General features: G+C 39.8%; 1 protein-coding gene across 3 annotated transcripts in view; it reads right to left on the reverse strand.

Moving 5' to 3' along the window:
• The window catches only part of PCSK5 (proprotein convertase subtilisin/kexin type 5), a 296,183-nt gene that overhangs the window by 50,375 nt on the left and 221,567 nt on the right, over positions 1-24,241 (reverse strand). Inside the window, exons 17-21 of one of the 3 annotated variants that reach the window (XM_026652353.2) lie at positions 24,119-24,203; positions 21,307-21,404; positions 20,706-20,835; positions 19,564-19,679; positions 3,781-3,883 (exon numbers count right to left, since the gene is read on the reverse strand). In XM_026652353.2, the coding sequence (XP_026508138.1) occupies positions 3,781-3,883; positions 19,564-19,679; positions 20,706-20,835; positions 21,307-21,404; positions 24,119-24,203 (532 nt within the window). Of the gene's footprint in view, positions 1-3,780; positions 3,884-17,191; positions 17,382-19,563; positions 19,680-20,705; positions 20,836-21,306; positions 21,405-24,118; positions 24,204-24,241 lie in introns of those variants that run through there. The other 2 variants (XM_029911707.1, XM_026652352.1) reach the window with 2 other exon arrangements.

Genomic DNA, 24,241 nt, shown 5'->3' on the forward strand with positions numbered 1-24,241 from the left:
TCTGTGAAAAAATCTAGGCCTCTTTCAAAGCTTTCTATTTGTTTTACTTTAAAGATTTGCTTTGAACTGCCCATGGGACTATTCATAGTGCATAAAGTTAAACATAAATGTGTAAATCTTCACAGGATTGGGGTGTTAGGGGCTGTCCCTATATGAAGATTATTGTTGAAGCCTATGAGGGTTATTGCTGAATACTTTTTAATGCTAGCTAATGACACATCTTCTCCAAAACTTTTTTGATGAGTCTTAAGGAACTGAGTGAATGTGGTAGCAACATAACTGGCTCAGGTTCACCATTATTTTATATTTAATGGTTTTAATCTTAATGGAGGAAAAGATACATATTATAACGATGTGGCCTTTGAGTAAATGTGGAGAAAGATATATGAAAGAAAAAGTTGAAGCAGTGGGTTAGAACCTCAAGATGTCTTAAATACAGCTAAGGAAAATAATGGAGAGGACTCCATATTGCCTCATGCACTTCTGTGCTTAAGTCTTTGGCTGGACTGGCATTTATATATGTGGAACCCGATCTTGATATGTGTTTAACATGACAATTAAGGATTGACTCCTTACTTTCTTAGCACTGATTTCAGGACAGTAGTTTCTCCATATTATGGTAGCAACCAAGTTTCATTAGAGAGCCCTATTTTGTGCCCCTGTAATTTTGGTTTGGTGTGATAATCAACCAGATTTGTTCTGAAGGGAGATTGTTTCTGCAGAATTTGAGGACAATTTGTCAAATGGTGTTTTAGTTAGAAATCATCTCAAAATTACCCTGATTTGCAATGCTGATAATTGTGGGGATGGACAAACATGGCTGTGATGGCAAAACTACTGCTGTGTGGACACAAACTGGATAGTGTTGCCTCTGATTGGTTCCAACATCTCCGTTATATGAAATGTGAAGAGGCCTTTAGCAAAACTTTGAAGAACATGACCCGAGCATTGAATTGATAATGAAACCAAGGGAATTTTGCATGGCTTGGTATATAGTTAGTGAACATTTTGCACAGCTGTGCTGCCACTGGTGACAATGCAAGTCTCTTTGCTTAATGAGAGGTTCTCATTCTGTGGGTCATCGATGCCTGGGGGAGGAACAGTAAATTTCAGGGTAGGGTGCCAGTTTGCTCCCATTTCCTGCCTCTTGCCTTCTGCTGAAGCAAGTTTGCTCCAGGGGCATAGCCACGCATGGGCCTGGATGAACCGCGGCCCACCCACTTAGCATCCAGGCCCACCCAAATCTGAGCAGGGGTGTAGTGCTGCCACAGCAGCCCAGAGCATCACTCGGGCACCTGAAATCCAGGACGAAGCTATGCGCCTGCCCTTCAGAAAGCTACGCACCGGCAGCTCTGCCTTGCCATTTTCTGAGCCACCCTACGTGCGTGCCCTGCTCAGCAGGTGAAGCCCTGTGTCTGGGGGTACCAGGGCTAGGAAGAGGGTGTGGCATCGGGGGAGAAGCTGAGCTAGCACAGTCTGTCATTGTCCATCCACCCAAAAGTCAGGGCCCACCAAAATTTCCACTCCTAGCTATGCCACTGCGTTGCTCACTCAGTAGCAAATGATTCTCCAGGAGTGCCCCATAAATAAGCAGTTCCCAGGATGCTTCCTTTGAAAAAGTTTAGGAACAAACATATAGGATCGACAGGGAAAAAGTTAAGAACACTAGATGGTTGGAGAGAAAGAGACTCGCATACCTACACATGGCATTCAGTAGACTTTATCTCTGTTCAGGAGGCTAAGACTGATTTTTATCAACAAAGCTAGTACAATAAAGAGAGGTTTCATAGTAGCAGCCGTGTTAGTCTGTATCCGCAAAAAGAACAGGAGTACTTGTGGCACCTTAGCTTATGCTCAAATAAATTTGTTAGTCTCTAAGGGGCCACAAGTACTCCTGTTCTTTTTACAGTAAAGAGAGACCCTCTCTTGCCCTTGTCACAATGTTGTCCTCATGATAGAAGCTGACAGCTCAGATCCTGATCCTGAGCTCTATAGATCATGGGATATAGATTTACAACTGAAGGAGAAGTTGTTTTTTTAATTGAGAACTAAATTGTTTGGCTGGCAAAAACCAAATTACCCTGCTGCATTAAAAACAGATAATGGAATCCTGGGTTTCTGAACAAGGGAACAGTGCCTAGAGCAGATTTTCCACAGAGAATGGGGATGTTCAGTGTTCTCATTTTCATAGGACTTCAGAAGGAAAAAAACAATCTTTTCATCCTCTATAGAAAAGAAAAAGAATCCCACTGTAGGAGATCTTCTCTCCTGAATTGTAGTCTGTGTTAGAGTATCATTCATCACTCTCTTCAGTGTGAACCATTTAGAACCATAGGACCTTGGAGACTGAGACTTAAATAGGTCTATTTCCAATATATTACAAATAGTATCCACTGGAGATATTTTTCCTCCTACAGTTTCCATTTGGATTTTTCTTTTATCTATTTTTATTTTTGTTGTTTCTTTTTATTTTTGTATTTTCTTAGTAGATCTTTTACAACAGACAGAAGGATAAAAATCCGACTCTCTTTGGAAGCCCTAGATGTAAAAAGAAAAAGCAAAAACTGGTAAGGGACTTGTTATGGTGAAATAAGAGCTTTGGAGTTTAACTCCCCTCTTCTCCAGTTGTATTATGTAGTGTAACCCGGTGTAAGGAAAAGTACCTCTGCAAATGACCTACATCAACTGATTCTGATCTCACACCAGTGTAAAAATGGAGTAACTGCAGTGAAATCAGTGCAGTTACACCAGAGCAAAACTAATGTGAGTGCAGAGTCAAGACTACACCTTCTCCATTAGAAGAACATGGGATTTAAAACAAGAGGCTATAATAGCTCCCTTGTATAAATAGCAGAGGTGACCCTGAGCTGCAGAATTCATATTAGATTCAAACTTTCCCAAAGTTTGAGCAGTGGTTCAGGTTGGGATTTAGTTCAGGACCTGCTCTAGTAAGGAAGTATTTAGATATATTTTAAATAAGTAATTATGTCTTTAGTTAGACAATAATCCTTTCAGGACCTGTATGGTAATTGATATCATGCCAGGTTACCATATAAATCAAATATGTGTAGTAAAAAACAATGCAGATGTGGCAAGTCAAAAATTGGACTCCGAGTGTCTGAAGATATGTCTACACTGCAATTGGACACCTGCAGCTAACCTATGCCAGCTGACTTGGGCTCGTGGGGATCAGGCTAAGGGTTTGTTTAATTGTGGTGTAGATGTTCAGGCTCTGGCTGGAGCTGGGCTATGGGACTCTCCTCCTCCCCCCTTAGGGTCCTAGAGCCTGGGCTCCATCCCAAGCCCAAACATCTACATCACAATTAAACAAACCTTTAGCCCAAGCCCCATGAGCCCGCATCAACTGGCACTGGCCAGCCACAGGTTTTTAATTGCGGTGTAGACATACCCTGACTGTCACTGATCAGTGTCAGCCTGTGTCCTTTGTGGCATGTTAGAGGCCAGTACCTACTACCAACAGTTATGGTTTGCCTGTATGTCAGTCAAGGTTAGCTGATTTCATTTATTTAAGGAAAAAAGATTTTCTGCCCTCAGGACCCATCTGGGCATGCACTAGTTACTTGTGCAAGCAATTGGTCTCATTTGTGCCCCCTTTGTTCTCCTTCCTTGATCTAATTTTGTTGGTCATACTCGATTTGCCTCATTGGGTTAATGACAGTCTCTTTTTGTGTGTTTGTACATCACCTAGTACAGTGAGGCCCTGATCCTGACTGGGGCTTCTACCTGCTACCACACTGTAAATAAACAACAATCACTTACCTTGTGGTTGCACAGCCGATACAGTCATTCTGAGTTGGCCCTGTGCACTTAGAACAGGATGCTTCACAGAACAGACACCGATCCACACGCTCGGCATATTCCCCTGGCAAACAAAACCCAATTGTTTACTTAAGACCCACAGATCAAATAAAAAACTTTGCCCAATATGTTGCTAATTGAAAAGAATTAGACACCAAAGTTGTTTTGAATTTCTGAAACCGGCAGTTCTCAGTTGTGTCAACAGGGAACCAACTGCTTGTGCCCTGGGTGCTGGAGCACGGTGTCTTTCGGAATGATTAGCCCAATGACTTGTTTTCTTTGAGTCTGCATGAGTCTTATGAAGAATGCCTGTAAGTGGCTGAATTAGCCCAGCTCCTATTGGCTCAGCTGGGGACTGCAGGGGGGGCTCTATTCTGGTGCACCTTGGAGAGCTAGATAAAGGACACTGCATGAAGGGTAACGGTTTGAGTTGTGTGTGGGATGCATGAGGAGTGAGTCCAGACACCAGATGGAATTTTGAAATAGTTTAGGTGCAGTACACTGTACTGTTTGGCAACCATCTGGTAAATACAAGATACATCACAACCATTCAGCTGCCTGTCTGCATTTGCTATTTCTAACATGCTAACCACTGTAGTATCTCCATAAACATTTTGGTGACAAATTTAAAAGGCAAACCTCAAGCAACTAAATGCATCCAGAATTGATTGGGAATGGCTTATCATTCCTGTGGATGACATAACCACAAATAAAGTAATTTCTTCTGAAAATGTTGGGGTTTAATTCTGATTTCACTTAGCTCATTTTGCCCCGGTGTAACTCCATAGATTTAATACCTAGCTCTTATAGTGCTTTTCATCAGGAGATTTCAGTGGAGTCATTCCTGATTCTCACCGGCATGAGATCAGACTGAGTCCTCTTGAGTCTCTCGTGTTTATCATGATCATTCATATGTGATGGCATGTTGTGTATTTGGTGCTATTTTATCTCTTTAGCGGAAACACATTCAAAGTGGTTGCAGAAAGATGTCACCTATAGAGGAGCCATTAATGGGCTGCAGCAAACTCAGGATGAATCCCTCTGGTGCCAATACAGCATTCTTACACTGCCAGCTTACAAGCCCCAGTGTAAGGCATGTGCTGAGGTCATATTCATAGCATGTGCCACCACAGAGATCCTAGAAGACTGCATTGCAACTCATAGGCAGCCAGGGATGGGTTTCTATATAAGAAAGCCTGGACCAGCCCAAAATCAGGAGGGCACAATGGTCCTCTCTGTCCCCCTTATCTCTCCGCTTGGACTGTTCCTTCAGTGCTTGCCACTTGCTCAGGGATGTAGACACCCAATTATCTTTAAAATTAAAGAGAACTGGGTGTCCCAGTCCTCTCGGTGACTTTGAAAATCTCATCCTATATGGGCAGCGAGACTATAGCTGCTGCTGCTGCGGTGCTGTAATACATGACATGTCCTTTTATTTATTGGGTGCTCATTAAACCATGGTTACTGTGCTGCATATCTATGCTCCCCATAATTCGTAGAGTAGATAGAGTCATTTGGCAAGTGACATGCCAGCCGTGTGTGTATTAAGCACTGTCTGGGGGCAGTAAATCTATCTATTGAACAGTTTTATAAGGCCCTAGATTAAATAAGTGTGCCTTATGTTATTTGGTTAGCAGGTAATCTATGCTAGTCAAGTATAGATATTTGACTGAATTTACTATCCGCTGCTTCATTCTTCAGCAGCTGATTTAGCTGAGGATATGGTCTGGGCAGTGAGCCCTGGGAGGTAAATGAAGCCTGCAAATTCTGTGGCTACCCCTAGGTGGAGATTTCTTCCCACCTGCATTGCTGCCTCGAAACTTGGGCTGTGCATGTGCATTGTGGGACTTAGGACACAGAAGAGTGGAGTGTCTTTTGGTTTTGGCTGTCTCTGTTTTGCTGTCCTCCACAGTGTGTGTGTGTGTGTGTGGGGGGGGCTGTATGAAGGAGCAATGTCGGGTGAATGGAAGGGAGGCAGAAAAGCTATTATGTTAAGGCACACTAGGGAACCTTTAGTGCACACCAGCAGGATCTACATGGACCAGTTAATGTAGGGCATTACCACATCATGTAGATAAGCCATAAAATAATGTTAATTTACAACTATCTATTCCCTCTCACTCCAGACATATTACCAACTCAATTTTATATATAGGAGAAATCACTGGGATGACTTATGAACTAATGTCCTTCTCATCATGAGTAAGAGTGGCAGACATATATAAAATCGCCCAGATAGTGTGAGATCCCTATCCATGAGGAATTCTGCAGACAGGTTTTACAAAGTCTGCGGGATCCTTTTGAATTCTCTGTTAAAAATACATTGTTTTTGCAAATAATCTGGGATTTACAGGAATTGTTAGCATATTTTTGGCTATCTTTCTTCCTTTTTCCAGCAGTGAAAGAAAATATTGAGGCTTTCTATTGTGTGTGTGTTATATATATAAAAAAAGGCAGAACAACAACAGCCCCCTCCCCCCCCTTTGATTTTAAGCACCTTTTCTTTGCAAGTCTCAGAGATAACCAATATATTTAGGTGTCTGTGTGTATGAGTACGTACATACATACATAGAATTTATATATTAACACTTCTATAGTGCTTTTCTGCCATAGATCTCAAAGGGCGTTTAGCATATTTATATGTACCTATTTGTATGGGTATCCATCTGTTTTAGGGTGACCAGACAGCAAGTGTGAAAAATCGGGACGGGGGTGGGGGGTAATAGAAGCCTATATAAGAAAAAGATCCAAAAATCGGGACTGGCCCTATAAAATTGGGACATCTAGTCACCCTAATCTGTTTCTATAATCTCTCTAGACTGTGCAAGTGAGATTTTCAGCTAATGTAAATTGGCATAGATCTACTGAAGTAAGCTGAGGTCTGCTGATTTACACCAGTTGAGGATCTGGCCCATAAATATATATATCATATAAGGGGATGGTGATAAACTAACCACTTGATATTGAATTGAGTACAGCTTTGTGCATTCACACTTGTGTAACTGAGATAAAATTTGGCCCTCATTAATTAGTCCTCACTGCACCCTGTAAATACTATTATGCTTGTATAGAGAGAAAATGAGGTATAGATAGGTTATATGATTTGCCCTAGGTCAAATAATGACAGAGCCGGAATGAAAACCTTTATCTCCTGACTTTCAGGTCAGTGCTGTACTCACTAGATTACAGTCCTGTCCATAAACACTGTATTCCCACAATTAGCAACCCCATTTTTAGATTACTATAGAACTATTACATGTAAAGGTGTTATGATATGGAAGCACATCAGTACAAATGACTTTTTCAGAATATGGCATATAAACAGATACTTTTCCCAATAGAAACTTGATATAAAAAATAACCATGTTCCTCAGGGCCAGGTTCTGTCTTCTATATATTTTATGTGACGTTTGTAAGCACAATGTTTGATGCTATAAAATAACTAGGCAACACTAGAATACATGCAAATTCCACATTGAAGATTCTGATGGTTCATTGCTTGGGGAGTGTGCTCATGATTTCTCATGGTTGTAGCATCCCTCAGTGGACTGTTACCCTTGTATTAAATCATTCTTTATCTGATATTGTTGTTTTGGTTGTAATTTATATTCTGAAAGCTTTTTGTTGTTTCTTCATATCTGTTAAATTCACTTTATTTGGCAACAGTGCTAGATTATGTGTCCTGTACAGAATCAGTGAGTCTGGAGCCACTAATTCATATACCTCAGAATACCCCCTTCCAACCTCTCCCCACCTGGCATAAGTGGTGAGTTTTAAAAGGCCTTCGTTATTTCTTTGTTACTTCCTGCAGCTGAAGTGCTGTAATTCATTTCAGCTGTCCTGGATTAGTGCCAGTCGAAGGCCAGTTCTTTGCTAGCTTAATCTTTAATTTGCAGCGTCTTAAAACACACTATTATAAGAGTGAACACCAAAAATTGCCTATGTTCTGGGCCTCTGATTTCACAAGTCACAGCTAGGGTTGTAAAGCTGTCATTAAACATTATTACAATGCATTTTTTTCTGTGGAAATTAAAATAGTTAATGCTGAAACGCCACTTTAAAGAAGATTTTTAAACTATAGTACAGAACTATTTGTTAACTTGACGTATTTGCTTAAGGCTAAAAAGTGCTTAACTACCCCTCCTCCCCCTTCAGATATTGGTAGCTAGCTGACCCTTGCAAAGCTGCACTCTTTTATGTTATTCTGCAAGGTATCCATGTCATGCATGTAACTGGGAAATAACACTAGATCATTTTAAAAAGTAATTTTACCACCTTCAAACATACTTCTCCATTGTACCTCATTTCAAGGGAAATCACTCCTTTTTAGTCCTAAAGGGTATGTCTACACTGCAATCAAACACCCATGGCGGCAGAGCTGTAAAATTGCAGGGTAGATGTTCAGGCTTGGGCTGGAGCCTGAGCTCTGAGAGTGGGGAAGGTGCCAGAGCTCAGGTTCCAGCATGAGCCCGAACATCTACCCTGCAATTTTACAGCCCAAACCAGCTGACACGGGCCAGCCACGGGTGTTTAATTGCAGTGTAGCCACACCCAAAGTTAACCGTGTTCCATGCAAACTGGGTGTTTCCCTCAGCTGCTGTTTCCCTCACTTTTATTGCTGAAAATTATTTACATAATCACAACAAAACCATGAATCTGAGCTTATAACAGAAGTTAGTTATATTAAGGGCATGAAACCCACTGCAAGTTAAGTTTCCGCTGTGAATAATGCTTTGTATCCCTCATTTGGGATCTTTGGCGTATACTGCATTCGACATTTGGATTTTGGCAGGTTGCAAAGTATGGCTTTAATTGTTTATAGTATTGTTATTAATAACAAGCACTACAGTAATACATACAATAAATAATTAATAATACTTAGCTTTTCTATAGCACTTTTCATCAGCAGATCTAAAAGTGCTTTAAAAAGGAGAATAAGCACCATTATCCCCTTTTTACTGATGGGAAATCTGAGGCACAGAGAAGTGAAGTGTCTTGCTCAATGTCACCCAGCAGGTCTGTGGCAGATTTGGGTATTAGAACCCAGGTCTCCTGAGTCCCAGGCCACTGCACTAGCCAGCGTGTAAAAACTACTTTTTTCTAGTTTGTCTTGCATAAATGATTTTGATTGCTGTTATTTCAGTAATATTTACCACTAGTGCAGGCGGTGCTGTAAAATACACAGTAGGCCATAGCCCTGCCCAGATAGACAACACAAAATGCACTGGGAGGCCTAAAGTATGGTGCTAATTTAGTGTCTGATTCTGCAAGATGGTGAATATACTGCCCCCAAAGTCATCCTGGCTAAGCACTTACCCAGCCCTCCTTACCGTAGTATTGCAGCACCTGACAATCTTTAATTACTTTTATTCTCACAACCCCCTTTTGGGGTTTGGCGATATTGTGATCAGTATTACAGATAGGGGAACTGGGGTGATAAAGTGAATGGCCCATGGTCATATAAGAAGTCTGTGATTAACCCCAGAACTGACCCCTTCTGGTGTCTTCTAAGTGTTATATCCATCAAACCATCTTCCCCTACCATCACTAGGAGTTGAAAGAATGCTTTACCAGGAGGTGATTGGCATTTTAAAGGATTGGGTACTTAGAGCAATTTTATTTAAAAAAAAAAACACACGTTACTGAGGGCTTGGTGACAGCAGCTTCATTGCTAGAGGCAGGGTTCAGCATTTGTGGGCTTTGGGGAAGACAATGAATTTGAAAGAAGCATAGAGTTTCATAGAGTTTAAGGCCAGAAGAGACCATTAGATCGGCTAGTTTGGCCTCTTGTATATCACATACCATTAAATTTCACTTAGTTACTCTGTAGTGAGCCCAATAACTTGTGTTTGGCTAAAGCATCCAATTTTGATCCGAAGACAGCAAGAGCTGAGAATCCAGCACTTCCCCTAGCAGTCTGTTCCAATGATTAATCACCCTCACTATTAAAAATTTGTGCCTAATTTCTAAATTGAATTTGGCTGGGTTCAGCTTCCAGCCATTGGTTCTTGTTAAGCTGTTATTTGCTTGATTAAAGAGCCCATTAGAACCCAGTATTTTTCTCCCTGGGCTGGTACTTGTACACTGTAATCAAGTTGCCTCTGAATCTAAGCATGGCACCTGTTGCACTGGGATTTGGGAAAACGCTCTGGGTGTACAGGGGAGGGTGCACAAATCCGAGTGAGGGATCCTTAAGTGTTTTAAGCTTTGGGGTAAATTTTCAAATGTGCCTACGTGGCAGTCTTGTTTTCAAAAGCGACTTAGGCACCAAATCCCACTGATTTTCAGTAGGACTGAAAAAATGGAACCTCAGCTCCTAATTCACTAAGGTGCTTTTGAATATTTGATCCAATCATGCTTGGGAGTCAGAACAGACCAGGGATTCCATTCCCTCAGCAGAGATATTTTGTGCAGAGTTTGATATGGTGATTATAGGATGTAAGGGTCTTCTGTTGCAGGATTAGCAGAGATCACATAATGCTTCAGGTTAGACTTGAAGCAGGACGTAGAGGAGAAAGGCTTTATCAACTGCAGTATTTTGCATAATCCTCAATTCTTGTCTCCTCTGAATAAAAACATTTACAACTGCTGTATCTGTCCCTTTGCCAAAACAGCTTGAAGTTTATTCTCACTGCTATTTATTATTTGTCTGTTTAAGAGCCCACAGTCCCCAGTCGGGGATTGGAACCCTATTCTGTTAGGCACAGTGCTAACATGTGAAAAGATAGTCCTTCCACCAACGAGCTCAGATATTTGCCACAATTTAAAAAAAAATCAGTTTTTAAATTACCATTGGTAATTACAACCCAGAATGTGTTTTCCTCCATTGGGTCAGCACATCCATCTGTCACTTGAAAGGAGTCCTGAGCTACTGCTAAAGCCAGTGAGAAGTGGGTTGGAGACTGAGTAAAAAGAACCTCATGTTACTCTCCACTGAGGACAGACCCCTTATGATGTGATGGAGACCAAGACTCTCATTATAAGCTCACACAGCACAAATGCATTGGCCACCACCACTACCACCAAATGAAGGCGGTTCCACCTGTGGAACTAAGAGGGGAAGAATTGTTTTGACTGTCTCTTCATTATGTGAGTTAGCACAGTCAGGTATTGAGATCTTTTGGTGCTCAGACAGTATAGTGATGAGATGATGGATATTTTTTTACCAGTTTTATTGTTGCGGATAACAAATTGTATTGGGACATCCCTTAGTTGTCAGCTCCCACTAGCTGTTCCTTATAATGCTAGAGTGGATCTGTCCCTGCCCAGTGGGTAGTTGACAAAGGCTAAAGGGGTTGGAATGGATCCATGTGTTGGTTATTGCCAGGACCACTGACAGAAATTCCGGCCCCAGGGCCAGGGCTGTCCATAGGGAGGGCGGGGCCCGGGGCGGAAGTGACGAATCCGTGACCGCCCATGCTGGCCCCCGGGGTCCCCAGGCCCTTTTAAATTGTCCAAGCCCCATGGCAATTGCCCTCTTTGCTTTTACAATAACAGTGTTGTACATCTGCAAAACAAAAGAAAAGCGATGTTCCATGGAGCATGGTAGGAAAAGGCCAGCCTTGAAATGTGATGTTTTTCCATAAAAAACCTTCACAAAATCCATCTTACACTCTGTAAAGATGGCAATAAATTAATAATTGTGAATGTGGCATTGATGCATACCCAACCACCGCCAGATCTGGCAGTGAGTCCAGGAGATACTCAAAAAAGAAATGAAACAAAAAGACAACGCCTGGCACTACATGAAGGTGCAGCGTTTGCTGCTGACTGAAGAGCCCTCCTTTTAAATACTTGGGAGTTCTTTCTACAGCATTCACTCCCTTGTCTGCATTTCACACAGCAGAAGTGAAGCTTCACTTCCTTATTAGGGAATAGATATCATTGTGGTGATCCAGAGACAAACTCCTTCTAGTATCTGCTAACTACACTACATGTGTAGCTGTGTGGGTAAAGGTAGCAGAATCAGTTCCATACTCAGAGTAACACATTCATGAGCAATCCCATTGACTTTGCTGGGATACTCAATATGAGGGTTTCAGAAATTGGGCCTATAAAAATAATGTGCCTGACTCAAACCCAGGTGAGAGGCCCAATATTGCTGTACTCTAGGTGTCCTGGACTTAACCAAAATATTCCAGGACATCGGTAGGTCCAAGTCCTGCTCTGTTGGCCAGTGCAGTGGAGTTTGATGGAGAATAGAGATGTGGTTACATTTGGCATATAACGTTTGTTGGTGGTGGCAGCATATGCACCAAATAGATGGACATGACCCTAGTAAGCAGACTGTTGGCACATTAACAAGGCTCAGTTGCTAGCATACAGCAATTTGCTATGTGATGATGCTTTCATCCGTAGAGGAGGAAAGGAAGCCCTTCCCACACCAGTATTCTTGGTGAGTGGTAAACTGAACGGGTCAAAACCCAGGAAAACAATTTTGTGAAAAATGATGAAACTTCCAAGTTGTTTCTCTTTTGCAGGGTTAAGAATGGATACATTTTCTGGTATTTTTCCATGATTTTTTTATCAACATGTTCATCAAAATAGTTTTTTGTTACAATACATTGTTCTGCAAAGAGAGGGAGCTTGCAAAACTTTATAGGGGGAAAAAAAAAGAGAACTCTCCAGTGTCAACTCTGTGTAAGTAGACTGGATCAAAAACAAGGTGCATTGGTGCTGCTGAGAATGAATGCACTGTGGACGTAGACTTATCTCCACATACCCGTTACAATCACTTGTCCCACTTATCAGGCAGTCTTTGTTGCTCAGAAAAATAATAAGCGTGTATTTTTTGAGTTGGTGGTGTAGAGCGAGAAGATGGGTAAAACTTGTAACCCCATTACAAAAAATAAATAAATCTTTCATTAAAAAAAAGGTGCCTTTCTGTAATGGGCAGTTGTACTTACTAGTTTAATAGCTAGTTGAAATTCTGCCTATTCTCCTGAGACATGTTGGTTATGCTATGAGAATCTTTCTGGCTCACAGTTAGCTAGGCCTCATTATCTCCCAGGCTTCAATTTAGGGAGGCACTTAAGCACATTCTTAATCCCCACTGAGGTCAATGGGAAGTCAACATGTGCCTTTTTGAACAGGGAGGGAGACAAGCATATGTTTTATCATAGTTGTGAAATGCCTTAAGTAAAGTATTATTGTTAAAAAAATCTTTGTTGCCACTTTTTGAACTGTGGTATAAATAAAGGCAGATATGTTCTTTAGCAGGCAGGATGGAGAAAATGGGTAAACTGCTCCATGTAACAAAGTTTCTGAACTTCAATGAAGTGTTTTGTGTGTATCTATCATATATTCATTATTAGTATTGGAGCTCAAATATTGAAGAGCAACTCCTCACAAATGAAGCTGAAGGAGGATTGATCGTGTAATGAGAAAAAAATTGCATCGCAAAAGAAGATACGTATTGGCAAATTTAGGGCCCATTTCTGAAGAACTCGCTCATGATTAATCTCATTGGCTACAACGGGACTACATGTATATGGATTATCATGTGACCAGGGTTGGGCTAGAATGCTGGCCAGCCTCCTCTAAAACTCTGTAATAGCAATGCTTATAAAACACTGGACTCCATTACTAGACACATCAATGAAAGATGGCTGGTTAATGCTCCAACTTCATGCTACAAAGTATTGCATTCAGGAGTAAGACTCAGTTCAGCAGTTGCCTGTCTGAGAGGCTCTACAGCTTAGTGTTTAAAGATACGCATTCTGGAAAAAGCTATTTGGCCAATATTAACATGACTATACTATCACTTTTTGCAAGCTCTCCCCACAGAGGACAATATGTTGCAAATGTAACACACCCAAATTGGTGAAATGCCCAGCAACAGTATCAACACTAGAAAGATGAAAATGGAAGCAGAGTGCAGAAGTCCTTCATGCAACAAACTACTAATATATCAACTGATTTTCTTTGAGCCAGATTGTGGCCTGTCTTGCATGCTCATGCAAGGGAGTGGTGGGGCATACTGCACACACATTTTTCCTTGTGCCATTTTGCCACTTCCTGTGCAGCGTGACTATGTCCCACCCTGGCACAGGTGGGCAGGAAGCAGCAGGAGACAGCAGGCAGTGGGTGTCCCTGTGACTGTCTCCCCAATGTGCTTATAGAGTAATTATACCAGCGTGTTGCGGGTGTATGCTGCAGCAGGCTGAAATTCATTCTCTCCCAGGAGCAGCGGGGAGAGTGGGAGGGATGCTGATCGATGCTCTAGCCCTTTATTTTTAAGTGATTTTAAAGCTAGCAAAAGGTACTGGATTGAAAACCACTACAGAACATACTCTGATTGGGCAGCTGAAGTGCAGGCTTCCTCAGACTGCCCTCGCTTAATTTGAAGACACTACCTCTATGGATGAAAGGTAATTCAGCCTCCAAGCCCATTCAGTTCTTCATCTCTCAGCTGAGCTGGTAGCCAGAGATATCAATTAATACAAATAAAGGCCCCAAACCTGCATGGTTGGAATGCTGCGCCCATGTGGAAGCCTGTTGACTTCAGTGAGGCTCTTCATGGGCACAGCAATCTGGCTGCGAACAGTCATGTATAAGAACAGGGCCTAAAACAGTGCTTCTGTGGTACTGACATCTGTGCATTGGGAAATAATGGCAATCAGCAATCCATTGCACAATGGACACCTCTGGCTGCCTAACTGGAAACGTGAATGCCTCCCTAATCTATTCCTAACCATCCCAGCCATTAGGGAGTTATGGATCCGGGTTTTAATCCTAAATATGAAAGAAACTGGGCTGATAATTACTGTTATGGATTAGAAGAAGTCGAAGCTATCCTGCATCAGGATTCAGCTTCAGTTGTGCTTCTACAGCACAAAAAGTAACCTGCATCAAAACCAGGTGTTTCTGCCATGATAAATACCACTGCTTTTCAAAAAGTCAATACATTCATTAAAAACAAAAAACAAACACCCCCCACTTTGTCGCAATGACTTATATGTGATATCAAACATAACAATTACCTTCTTCTCCTAAAGCGAGATACTTTACATATCAATTATCAACATGTTTTTCCAGACCAAAGCAACAGGAACTTAGGTTAATTTAATAGAAAAAATAAAATATGGAATAACATTGATTTTGGCCAGTATCAATTACAACAGTACTACTCTATTTTACAAATAACAACTGAACATTTTACACATGTACAGTATTTTTCAGTAAAAATGAATTTGGATTTAACAATGTGTCAGTATTTTAAAAAGAAAACAAAGATATTAATTTCTTCTCTATATGTTAGAGACATTTGTAAGTATCCAAACAAATTCTTTACAATCCATTACATAATTATATCTCAATTATGAATATATATATATTTATATATAATATATAATATTAACTTAAACTTTGAAAGCATTATGTTCTAGTTAATAATGTTATTAGAGTAATGAGGACGTAACAGACTAGTAGTTAAACTAGCACAAATAAAGTTGTCATAACTTTGAATGTTAAGCAGAAAATTTAATGAGCACCAAAGGAATGTCACAGTTCTTTTACTATCATTGAGAACAGGATGTCTGTAAGAATTCACCTGTTCTCTGGGAAAAGGAACATATTGTTTCTACTGGCACTGGTGCTTTCATTTGTAAAATTCAGGGACTGATTTCATATTGAAAAAAGGGAAGTCTAGAAGTTCTATTTCTACCATTTATATTTTTACAGAAATGTTTTCCATTTTCCATTTGTGTGTCAGTGATCGTCGCACCCAGATTATTTTTTATACAGAAGGAAGACTTGTTTTAGGCCAGGTCTACACTACCGCTGCCGGTCAATCTAAGCTATGCAATTTGAGTCATGTTAGTAGTGTAACTCAAGTCGATGTAGCTTAGAGCTACTTACCGCAGGGTCCACACTTCTCTGTGTCGACAGGAGACGCTCTCCCGCCGACACTGCTTCCGCCTCTCATTGAGGTGGAGTACAGAAATCGATGGAAGAGCGATCTCCCATCGATTGAGCATCTTCACTAGACCTGCTAAATCGATGCCGTTATGCCAATTTAGCTCTGTAGTGAAGACAAGCCCTTAGTCAAATCAATATCTTTGAAATTTAATTTACTACGTTTTACCTAATTAATGGGTGTCAAGCAATATGCTAATAGGAACGTATAAAAATATGTTGACTGGGACTGATGTGTAACTAGAAAAGGAAACACGGGAGCCTTATTCTTCTCTCACTTAAACTGGCTTCACTGGGGTTACTCCCAATTTATACCATTGTTGATTAAGAGCAGCTTAAGGCCCAGACTGACAAGAGGGATATTACTACACAAAATCCAAACTGGATAGACATCATCCCTTGATGTAAATTTATTGATCTAAATGTAGTTTCTCCAAGGGTTGAATTTGACCCAATGTATCGATTCCAGTTGTAGGGCCCAGTCCTGTAAACACTTACTTCTGGATGTAGTCTCATTGAAATCTATGTATTAGCACTGTCACTAGTAGTACATGTTTGCAGGATCAGGCCCCGTTTGCTAAAATACAAGATAAGATTATACAACTACTACTTCAGTGTTACCTGTGTGCTCCAGACATGAGTTTACAAAATACTTTCATTCATGAAAAATAAGAGGACCAGGCCCTTTCGGAATTTGTTCACAATAGGAAGAATGCTCTTGTCAAAACTTAGGTGTTATGAACCGCTTACATTTTATTCCAAATAGCTTTGACAATTTAAAGAAAGAAATTAAAATCCCAGAATAGCGGTTAACAAGCTAACTGTCTAATGACCAGATCTATATAACTGGGGTGGAGGATGAGAAGCAAAATGTATGTAAATACTGCATGATGCAAAAACAAGCACACAGTGTAGGAAACAAAGTAAGAAATATGTGTGGAACTGATCACTTTTTAATTTATTTTTAATACTGATACAAAGGATGCAGAACATAGTCCCACATATAAAGATGTTTCTAATTCCCGCAGGGACTGGTTTTCTTAAGTTCCCCCTGATTATTACTATATAAGCACAAAAAAAGACTGATGCAAGTATTTTTTTTGTTTTTGTTTGTTTTAATCCATGTAAACTTGTGTCGTATTCTTGAAACACTCTTTAAACACCTTGAAGGGGAAACAAGCAGGAAAAAAAAAAAAGGAAAGGAAGAAAAAGGACCATCAAAAACAGGGATAATCCTAAGGTTGACAGGAAATCAAATAATTATTTTAACGTTAATTTTGGCATCAATGCTTTGGTCACACAATACTGACTGTGATCCCGGATGCTTAGCTCTAAACACCCAGTTATGAAAGGTAGGCTTGTTGTAGTTTTTCCATTAAAGTTCCAACAAACAGTTCACCGTCTCCCCTGACAAAGAGGAGCGAGAGAGAGAAAGAGGTGGCTTGCTTTTTTTTTCTTTTTTTCTTTTTTTTAATAATATGGATTAATCTATAAGTCTACAGGAGCAAGAGGATTCTGGGAGGTACCAGTTCACCCTTTGTGCGTACATGTTCTGCAACAAAGTTGCTGAAGTACTTTCCTTTGACACAGATTGTTCTTTTTCACTAGCATACAGAATCCTCCCTCGGCCCAAGATTCTTCCGTTGCTTCCGGAGGTCAGCGATAGAGGGAGGGGGCAAGTTGAAGATTTGAAGAGTATGGTGTACAACGGAGGAAGGTTTAATTGGTCAGACAGGCAGATTTGATGGAAGAGACCATTCAGGAGCAGGTAGCAAGTAGGAAAGTTGGTCCATCAAAAGGAATTTCAGTCAACAACATTTTTTTTTTCAAGAAGAAATATTGTGTTGTCCGACAGGGAGTGATTGGTATCCATTTGTGAAAGGGGAAAAAAAAAAGATTAGAAAAAGAATAATTAGAAAACAGTGATAAATACAGTGAAGGATTTTTTCTGAGTTATTATGAATCAAAAGGGTATAACAATCATATCACAGAAAGAGAATAAAACATTCTAAACAGAAATTGAAACTTTGTAAGTCTGACACGCAACCAATGCTTCTTGATCCCCAGCCAGTAATATAAGATCCTCCTTCTTTGGAAATTATAAGCAACATGATTACTTCTGTTTTTTGTCCTCCCAGGCTACTGTAATAAAAATAACACCATTTGCATGAGCACCTTCTCAACGCCTGCTGACTTCAATGGGAGTGGAGGGTGCTCAGTACTTCCTCGGACTTCTCAGCTTCTGGCAGGATTGAGTCATATGCCCATGATGAGTTAGTTATTTCTGTGCATGTTGGTCTTGTACCATTTTGATTTTGTATCCACAGACGCTGCTCTAATTTGTACAAGTGGGCAGAGGAAAGCACTTGTGGGTGTATACATCATATTTTTCACAAAAAGGATGGTGTGAAACAGCCGTGGAAAGTGAGAAGCTGGTATAATCATGTTCACGCAGGAGAGTATTTCTAATGCAAATTTACTTTGCCTGAGCTCTTTTTTTTTCCAGCTCAACATCAGTAACAATCCATGTAAACAGATTTCAGAGTAGCAGCCGTGTTAGTCTGTATCTGGAAAAACAACGAGGAGTCCTTGTGGCACCTTCGAGACTAACAAATGTATTTGGGCATAAGCTGTCATGGGCTATAACCCACTTCATCAGCTGCATCTAATGAAGCTGCATCTGATGAAGTGGGTTATAGCCCATGAAAACTTATGCCCAAATACATTTGTTAGTCTCTAAGGTGCCACAAGGATTCCTCGTTGTTTTTAATCCATGTAAAGTACAAGAAACAAAATTCTGCCCTCAATTATGCCCATCTGTGCAAACTCATTGAAGTCATTGAGGTTGCACAGGTATAAATGAGGACATATTTTAGCCGAAGGAGTTCCAGGCCTAACAGGTATTGCAACATATTGCTGATATGCAAGAGGATACTGTGAGTATACGACTTTAATTTTCCTTTTACTACTAGCTTTATCTGACTTGAAAGTGTAAACTGACTAACATGATCTATAAATGTCCAAAGAAGCACTATGGGCCCAATCATGCTTCTATTGAATCAATGGTAAAATGCTCATTTGACTTAAATGGGAGCTAAATGGGCCCCAGAATGATTATTAGTTCTTATTATATTTACTTTGCCAGATATTTGTCCCACTGTGTGTATCACTAAGCTTCCTTTCTGAAATGATCTCACTTATTGAATTGGCCCATACCTGCAATGACCTTCGGTAGTAACACCTTCAGGAAAAGGACCCTGTTATCTCTTTAACTGTACACACACTTCGATGCTTTAAATAATATAGTAATGAAGCCAATAATATGCAGTAAGAGCAATGCTGTATCAAATGCAAGAAAGAGCTTAGAGAATGCCAAAATTTCCATTATGAAGATGGTACAATATTTTCAAAATGGTCTCTATTTTCCTCTTGCTATTCATTCACATAATTCAATTAAGGTTATTGACAGTTAACATCACATTAGTTGTCAAGATCTTTACAGTTTAGAAAGGCAAATCAGACACCGATGAATCTTTCAGTTAAGAGTGCGTTAAGATATTCATATGAAAAATCTTTCTACGGAAATGCCCATTACAAAAAAAATGAGGTGGAAGTCATGGGCTAAAGCTCAGATAAAGAACGGAGTCTATGAAACAAAAATAATCCATATTATATATTTGCCCCACTTATAAATCTGAAAATATAACAAAAAATCACTTAGGAGATCCAAAATACTTCAAGAAGCCAAGCCAACACAAAATGTGGAAATATTAAGTTAACTTTGATGCCAACAAAAGGAATATTTTTGAGAAAAATAATAATACTTACCATCCTTACAGACTGTTCCAATTACACAGACGCCGGTATCTAAGATATAGCCATTTGGACAAGTTGTACAGTTTTTGTCTCCTTGACCACTGCATTCCAAGCAGCTGGCATCACATCTTTAAACAAAACAAAACAAAAAACAAAAAGCCAGAAGTTATCACAATTGCCACTAAGCAACAACAAGAATTTCCATCACACTTTCTCAGTTAAGTTCTCGTCACTGAGATAATTCATATTCTTTTATTTAATGATAACTACTTGATTCTGAAATTTTGAAACTAAGTACAGCAGGTAGAAGTAACCGGTCACATTTATAAAAGACATTAGGCATCCATAGACTGGACAAAACTATACAGGGAGACAAGCATTGAAAAGAAAAGCGTGTCATAGAAGATTAAAGGAGTATTATGCGTTTTCTGTGGAAAGCTGTAACAAAAGGTGATTCCCAATACGTCTGTTAGTCTATAAGGTGCCACAGGACTCTTTGCTGCTTTTACAGATCCAGACTAACACAGCTACCCCTCTGATACCTGATACCTGTCAAAGAGAGTTTGTCCAAAGTCAAAAAATAAGAGCTGCAGAAGGGACTGAATTGTACTTTACAAAGATCTGCAAAAAACTCTGTCCCTGTCAAATAAAACTCAACAAAAGGTTACCAAGCCTTGTCCATCAAGTATTTCTGCTCCGTAGCTGGTTTTGTATAGCCAAGGAACTGAATGGTCCATATGAATGGCAATTTACCTCTTGGCAAATGGCTACTATTGCTTTTTTAATGGAAAAGAACAGCCCCTCTGCTAGATCCATTACCTTTTTACCATATTTTTATGCCTGTAATTTAAAATTGATTAATAAAATCTTGATTTAAATAAGCAGAACGCATACACATGTGTGCGTTTTAAAACAATTTAAAAGTCCTTATATGGAAATTACAATAATGTTAAAAATTCTTGCTTTCTTCCCATAGTTTGCTTAGCATACTGTGTATTCTCTTATTCTCAACAGCCAGTAATATGTTCTACAATGTCATAACATTCTATTATTTAATCTGATTTACACAGTAGTAGATGCATGATATCAAATATTAGACACTTGCTATAAAAAACCCCTAAAATATATTGTAGCCTTTGAAGACTATATCTTACCTTTTGCAGGTTTTGTATCCATTTTCAAGAGAGTGATCAAGGTAATAACCACCACTACAGGACTGCACACATCTCCCATCCTCCAAAAAATAACCTCCTGTGCAGTTTATGCAAGCATCTGCTCCTGAGCCTTAAAGCCAAGAGAAAATACACTGTAACACATTGACACATTCTCAGTATAGCCTGGATAACAGACAGCATCCCTAACTGTAACAAAACATCTGCTCATCATAGGTTATTGGACATATATATTCTTGTTGCTTTACACCTTTTCCTACATGTACTGCAAACTATATCAGCTAGCAACAAAAGATAAATATAGCAGTAATCCTGACATATTTTTTTCTGAGAAAAAAATTGTTATTTCTACAGCTAGGAATTACAAGCAAAGATAGCTAGTGAGTGTATGTGTACTTTTCAGCTAGAACGTTTATATTTTTATGTCAACAGGAAGAAACCTACTTTACTCGGATATCTATTAAAGAACCTCCAAGGCTTAACTTTTCATTTACAAGCCAATCATCATACTGTATTTGGAAATGTGATGTAATATCGCCCAAAGGACAAAATGATTAAGTGAAGTCAAATGTCACTGAGGTACCTGCACATGTTGCACAGGAACGGTGACACGGTTCACATTCCCTGCCATTGTGATATTTTCCTTCTTCACAGCGGACTGCACATCTGGATCCATATAAACTAGTGCAAAAGTACAAATTAGACTGTTTAATACTGACCAGCTAACCGGAAGGTAAGGAGGGAGGATGATGATCAGACTCAGAAACCTCTAAAGTATTCTGCAATGTAGGTCTCTTTTGAAATTCTGTTAATAAAAGTTCAACTGAAATAATAGTATCCTACTGTACAATTATACAGCTTCTTTCATTTCACACATGCAGCTACATCTATGGTGGAGTTTCACAACTTGTAGCAAACAGTACACAGTACTATAGGACAGGAAGTGAAGAAGAATGTCAAATCTAAGGGAAAGTGCAAAGAAAATTCAAGTATGCAGAATGTAATTACCCAAATGGAACTTGGTCTGGGGTCAGTACCACTACACTTAAAAACATGCAAAGGGATTTGTTCCCAAGAACTTAAACTTTGCCTGAAAGACATCAAGACCAGTGGAGTCCCCTAATGCCATGTTAAAGTATTAACAAATACGAACTCAGTGTGAAGAATGCCACTTACTGCAGCACAAAGATTTCCCTTTGTAAAGGTCCTGAGTTTGCATGTGAACTGGGACCCTTCAGTTCATGTCCGCTGCATCCACACAGGGGAATTACAGCCTAGTACTATGGTATGCACTGCTATTCACTCCTCCTTAGTCCAAACTGCTGGACAGTGTGACATGCCCCTAGGCTTGCAGAAAGCTGTCTCCAGTCAAATAGTATTTGCAAACCACTACTTTGCATCATTCCATTCACATCAATGAAATCTTCATTTCAAAGTGTAGTTGGAATTATTGAGTTTAACTTCCCTACCATTAAAAGGATCAATACCTTGAGTGCTAAGAGCTTTGAGATCCCACTGAAATCAATGGGAATTTAAAGGCATTTGGCTCCTTGCAGGATTAAACCTATAATCAGCTGAACAAAAACCCTGGATCCAAATTAACTTTGGGGGGGCCTGAAATCTTGATTTGAATCCAGAATTTGCAGCCTGTGTTCCATGTTTAATTTGAATTTTAGTCTTTGGAATGGCTATCCACAGAACAAATAGACAACTGTAATCCAGGTACTCTTTAAAAATTTTCTCTTGAGATTTCTTCCTTCTTTATTTCAGGGTGGGCTTTATTTGGTCGTTTGAAGAGACGGTCTTTCCTGTCACATTGCCTAAGCTATAGTGAGGCTGGCATTCTTTTGGCTCTTTCATTCTTTGAGTTTGACCACTTGGCTCCTTTTTTCCATGGTGCTACAAGCTGCTGTACATATTTCCTGGCAGGGTATGTGTTGTGAGTTCAATAAGCCTACCTTTTATGCTCCAGGAAACCTGTTAGATACTCTCTCCTACAAACCTGTAACCTTCGCTCTTCCACCGGGCTGCCTGATATAGCTGTGAAAAGTCTCCACACTGTTGCTTTGCTAAGCTGATGTCTGCCTGAGTTCACCAGTTTGTATCATTTTAAAGAGACTTGCACCAGACCAACTTGAGGAGGTATAAGTGTGGCTATTAAAATTAGTCAAAAACATAAAAGGCAAAACTTAGGAAAATTTCCTGAAATTGTCCTCAAGATTTTCACATTTCCCCCCACAACTGTTTACAAGCCTGGAATAAGAGGGTGTAGTTACATGAATTAATAATACTATACATTTCCATAAGAAGATCTCAACATGCTCTACAGCCATGAATTTACCAATAGCCTCACAGCACTCCGGTGAGGGAAATAAATATCACCCCCATTTTACAGAGGGTTTAAATGTGCTGGGGCCTTGGCTTGATCTGATGCCTTCCTTGCCTCAGATCATGCCTTCTCTCAAAGGAGCGTCATTTTTTAGTGAGTGATAAACCACATCACTGAATACAGAACAATGCAGGTGGTTGAAAAATCTAAATGCACCATGGGTACATAGAGAGTGAGAAGTGGCTTTACCATGTGAAAAATAAATTAGGCAAAGACATTCAAGGAAACTAATTATAATGGTCAGCTTGCACTAACTCAAAGACTGTAATCTATTTTGACTCAAGGAACATGTCCAATACTAAAACAATTAAGGATCATCCTTATTCTAAACAAGTCTCAGATACAGATTCTGACTTCAATTTTTTGTGGCATAAACCCAGCATACAATCCCTTACAAACTCTGTAGGGATTTTTGACCCTCTCCGCTTGGATCAAAAGGTCACTCATTCACATGGAAGTAAAAATGTGTGCTGCTGCTGCTTTATGGATTTTACCTATCAGTTTCAGAAATGATTAAGTCCCCCTACCAAGAAAAAACAACCACTGCTGTTTAATATATGGGCACACCATATCGTAATGGAATTGAGCCTGAGGTACTTAAGATAAGTGAATGATTGGATGTATGAAGAGACACAATAAAGATAAGGAAATAGTTTCTAACTATCACAGGAATGAATCAGAAGGATTAATACAATTCATCAGTTTCACTTCTAAAATAATCCTTGACTGCCACACTGTAGGTCAAAAAAGTGAAGAACATAGCTTTTACATGGCTACAACTTTCATTTTGCCTGCAGTTAAACATTTTTTAAAATTCATTGTTAGCCAAGATGGCTTATGATGGCACAAGAAAGTATTAAATTACAGCACAAACAGCAATAGAACACATAAATGGAGGCCCAGTCAAGGTTAAATAGTAATATTATGTAAGTCTCTTTGATGTATGTCCATAGACTCAGGAAGTCTCTTTGGCTATTGTGTGCAGTGAAATCCATCATATCCTTACCTTAGGCCATGTCTGCATTCTGTGCAACTTTGGGATTCAGCACATGTCTTACAGTTCTCACTGCATTTCCGGCAAACAATCTTATCTGCAAAGGAAAAAAGAAAAACAGCCCAGAAAACCCTG

Source organism: Terrapene carolina, unplaced genomic scaffold (genome assembly GCF_002925995.2).
Source record: "Terrapene carolina triunguis isolate 2854851 unplaced genomic scaffold, T_m_triunguis-2.0 Scaffold113, whole genome shotgun sequence".
Taxonomy (NCBI): Eukaryota; Metazoa; Chordata; order Testudines; family Emydidae; genus Terrapene; species Terrapene triunguis.